At 40.3% G+C, this 4,248-nt stretch overlaps 1 protein-coding gene across 1 annotated transcript; it reads left to right on the plus strand.

Moving 5' to 3' along the window:
- The first annotated feature begins 116 nt into the window (after positions 1-116).
- On the plus strand, positions 117-3,787 carry LOC112483204 (toll-like receptor 13). The gene is given in 3 exon segments (XM_025049770.1): positions 117-185; positions 584-3,234; positions 3,236-3,787. Coding segments are annotated over 3 exon segments (2,883 nt in total). The 3' UTR covers positions 3,399-3,787.
- Positions 3,788-4,248: the final 461 nt, after the last annotated feature.

The raw sequence follows: 4,248 nt of genomic DNA on the forward strand, positions 1-4,248 counted from the left end.
TGTAAATGTAAACTATGGTGAAATGAGTGGCTTTATAGCAAGGACTCTGTATTTTCTGTATTCATTCACATTAAGATAGAAGTAACCTGTAAACCTTGATATTTTTTTCATGTACCATGGATAATTCTTTTAACTGGACTGAGATCCACAGACCCCAAAGTGCATTTCCAGCGGTGAAATTTCAGGTATCAGCCCAAACAGCAAGGGAGGTATTTTATTATACAGGGGTGAGAGGAGGGTTGGGGAGCATCTTAATTCTCTAAATTAAATTAAATATGCAATTGCCTCCTCTGCCTTTATGTGCTAACAATTTTGATTATAGGAAGAATAATGCTGGTCTTCGCTGATACACTTTAGAAATGGATTTGTTTTGGAAGTTAACATTGGGACAATTTTTTTAAGTTTTCTTGAAGTAGCTATGAGATATTTATTAAGAGAGAGAAATTTAAACTAAACAACTTTCTTTTTCCTTGCAGCCAAGTCACATGGAAGGACCATTTCTTCAAAAATGAGCATCACACATGTGAAAGGATTTTTTTTCTAATAGTAACTCTAATGCCTGGGGCTGATAAGATGTGCTTAGATAACCTGGTTCATTTTGATTGGGCTTTCTCTGCTGTCTTTGGTAGAGACATATGGGTTCAGTAAATGTACACAGTATGAATTGGACATTCACCACGTGTTCTGCATTTGGAAGAAGATCACCAACTTGACAGATGCCATTTGTGACATCCCTGGATACATTACTCACCTCAACCTGACACAAAACCAGATTCAGGTCCTTCCTTCTTATTGCTTTACTAATTTGTCTGCTCTGGTGGACTTGAGACTGGAGTGGAATTCCATTTGGAAGACTGAGGAGAAGGCCTTTTGGGGACTTGAAAATCTGACCCTTTTGAACTTAGTAGAAAATAAGATTCAAAGTGTGAATAACTCCTTTGAGGGCCTGTCCAACTTGGAAACTTTGTTTCTGAGCCATAATCAAATCACCCACATTCACAAAAATGCCTTTGTCCCTCTTTTCAAATTGAAACATTTAAGTTTATCTAGAAACCTTATTACCAACTTTTCCAATATTCTTGAAGCAGTCCAGCATCTTTTGCACCTGGAATACCTTGATCTTACTAACAACAGCATCATCTCCTTAGACCACAGGTCATTGGTTTCCCTAACCCAGCTGAGCCTGCAGGGGAACAAGCTAATGGAATTAAATTTCTCTTCTTTGTCACTGCCTAATCTGACCACTCTGGATGTCTCTCAGAATAGCCATGGAATTATCCAGAATGTGACTCTGTACACTCTGCCCCAACTGAAGAGGTTGAATCTGAGTGGAACACTGGTGAAACTGGAGATGCTTCCAGTCAAACACCTACAGAATCTAAGGGAAATGGACCTTAGTAACCGAGAGTTTAGAGCTGGTCATTTAAATTTGAATACAGTGTGTCACCTCCTCAGAAACTTGCCCATATTAGAGGTTTTGGTTTTTATGAAAAATGCCACTGACACAAGAGGCATAAAGCACTTTGCCAACTGTACCAGGCTTTTATCCCTTGACCTGAGCCAAAGCAGTGATTTGGTTCACCTCAATGACAGTGAGTTTGATGCTATGCCCAGCCTGTAAAGGCTGAATCTAAATATGTGCCAACTTTCCTTTGTCAGCAACAGGACCTGGAGTGCCCTCCAGAACTTGACAGACCTAGACCTGAGCCACAAAAGTTTTAAAAGATTTCCAGATTTTGCATTTTCACCCTTGAGGTACCTAAAATCTCTCTTTCTCTCTAGAAATCCCATTACAGAACTCAATAATATGGCCTTCTATGGGCTGTATTCATTGAAGAAACTCAACTTGGCTGGGTGCTGGATAGTGCAAATTGACAGATACTCCTTTGCTCAACTTTCAAATTTAGAGATTTTAGACCTTGGAGACAATAATATTCGAACTCTGAAGCACAGAACTTTTAAGTTTCTGAAGAAACTCTAAGTTCTGATTCTCTCCTGGAACTGCCTGAATGTTATAGAGAAGGGTGCATTTTCTGGTCTTACTTACCTCTATAAACTTGATCTGGCATACAATATCTTGTCAAGTTTTCAGGCAGGTCTTTTCTTGGGCGTTGAAAATCTAGAAGTTTTGAATCTCGGTTTTAATAAAATTACATATGAAACCACTAAGACCTTGCTATTTCCTCCATTTATGAACCTCAAGTCTTTGAAACAACTTAACCTAGAAGGACAAATGCATGGGATTCAGGTTATTCCAACCAACCTCTTTCAAGGGCTGAATGGCTTGCAGGAGCTACTCCTAGGAAAAAAATCCACGGTATTTTTGGACCATCTCCAATTTGACTTCTCGACTAATCTCACAGAATTGGATATCTCAGAAACAAAATCTGGAGATCGAAGTCTTCATTTAAATATTTCTTTATTCCAAAAACTCAAAAAACTGAAAATGCTGCACCTGGAAAACAACAACATAGAGTCACTGGTTCCTGGTATGTTCTCCAGCTTAGAAGGCCTTCAGGTCTTCTCTTTAAGATTCAACAACCTCAAAGTCATTAATCAAAGTCATTTGGAGCATCTGAAGTCTCTGATGTACTTTGATCTCTATGGGAACAAACTTCAGTGCAACTGTGACAATGTGTGGCTCAAGAACTGGTCAATAAACACAGCAAATGTTCATACCCCTTACCTCCGAAGCTACCCCTGTTAGCAGCCAAATTCCCAGAGTTTGTCGATAGATTTTGATGATGCTATGTGTAATTTTGACCTGGGCAAGGTTTACTTCTTATGTTCTTTCAGTCTGGTCCTCACAACCATGGTCTTCTCTTGGTTCAGTGCCAAGATGGCTTCATCTCTACATTATGGGCTCTTCATATTTCAAGCCTGGTACCTGACCAAGTGGCATAAAACAGAGAAAGAGTTTATCTATGATGCCTTTGTCTCTTTCACTGCCTCTGATGAGCAGTGGGTATATAAAGAGCTTGTTCCAGCTCTAGAAGAAGGTGGCCAGCCCACCTTTAAGCTCTGTCTTCACCACCAGGACTTTGAACCAGGTATGGACATCTTTGAGAACATTCAGAATGCCATCAATGCTAGCCAGAAAACTTTATTTATGGTCAGTAACCACTACCTACACAGTGAATGGTGCCACCTTGAAGTACAGCTGGCCAGTATCAAGATGTTCTCTGAGCATGAGGATGTTATCATCTTGATCTTCCTGGAAGAGATCCCAAACTATGTTATCCAGTTACCACCGACTCAAGAAACTTGTGAAGAGGCATACATTTATCACATGGCCTGACAGTGCCCATGAGAGGCCACTCTTCTGGGCTCATATTAAAAATGCATTGGGCAATAAATCTGTGGAGAAAGACAATGCACAAGTAATTGTGGTTGAATAACTGGAAGTCTTCATGACCTCATATCCAATGTTGCCCAATGTGTGTATACGCTAAGAGTGTTACTGAACGTACCTGCTCTGCAGGGTAAAGGACATTAGCTGCTCTTGACCATAAGAACCAGGATCATTTGGTTAATGTCCATCAGGCAATAGGAAGAGTGAAAGGGGATGCTTGAGGAATATTCAGGAACAGTGTCCCCACTGTTAGGGGATTAGATATCTGGAAAGTATATCTGTTTTATTAAGGGGAAGACTTAGGAGACATTCTGGGGATCAGGAGAGCCCTCATATGTGCTTGAGAACATTACCCCCCTCGTGTCTCCAAATCAGTTCCTCTCAAAATAGATTGAATTGCACTCCTTCTAAGAACCTGTAACAACAGAAACACCATGCAGGGCTCAATAAAAGCAAAAAAAAAAAAAATAAAGTTAGGATTCTGGTGTATTCTTCTTTAGGGCATAAGATTCTGAAAGTCTGTTTTTTCCCTCTGTTTTAGTCAGAGCTCGAGAGTTAAGAAAGTCCTAGTTTGGATACATCAATTTACTAAATGGGAAGCAGCCTTGATGAACTAGCAGTGCAATGATGACTGCAGAAAGTATCACTTAGCTGTGATAAAATAGACTTCATGGACAAAGTAGTTTCTGGCAAGGGCACAGACTCCATAGGCTTCATGCTTTGGGCACCAGGCACACACCAGTGTCCTGTAGCAGACAGTGCCTATTGGAAGCAACACACAGCATAGGGGCCATGTTTCCTGTATTAGGCAAAGGTGCTATAAATTCCTGTAGGAAGGAAGGCTTTCCTACAGGAAAAGTGCAACAAATTTCTAGAGCAAGAGGGACCATAGAGAC

This window comes from Pteropus alecto, unplaced genomic scaffold, assembly GCF_000325575.1.
Source record: "Pteropus alecto unplaced genomic scaffold, ASM32557v1 scaffold126, whole genome shotgun sequence".
Taxonomy (NCBI): Eukaryota; Metazoa; Chordata; class Mammalia; order Chiroptera; family Pteropodidae; genus Pteropus; species Pteropus alecto.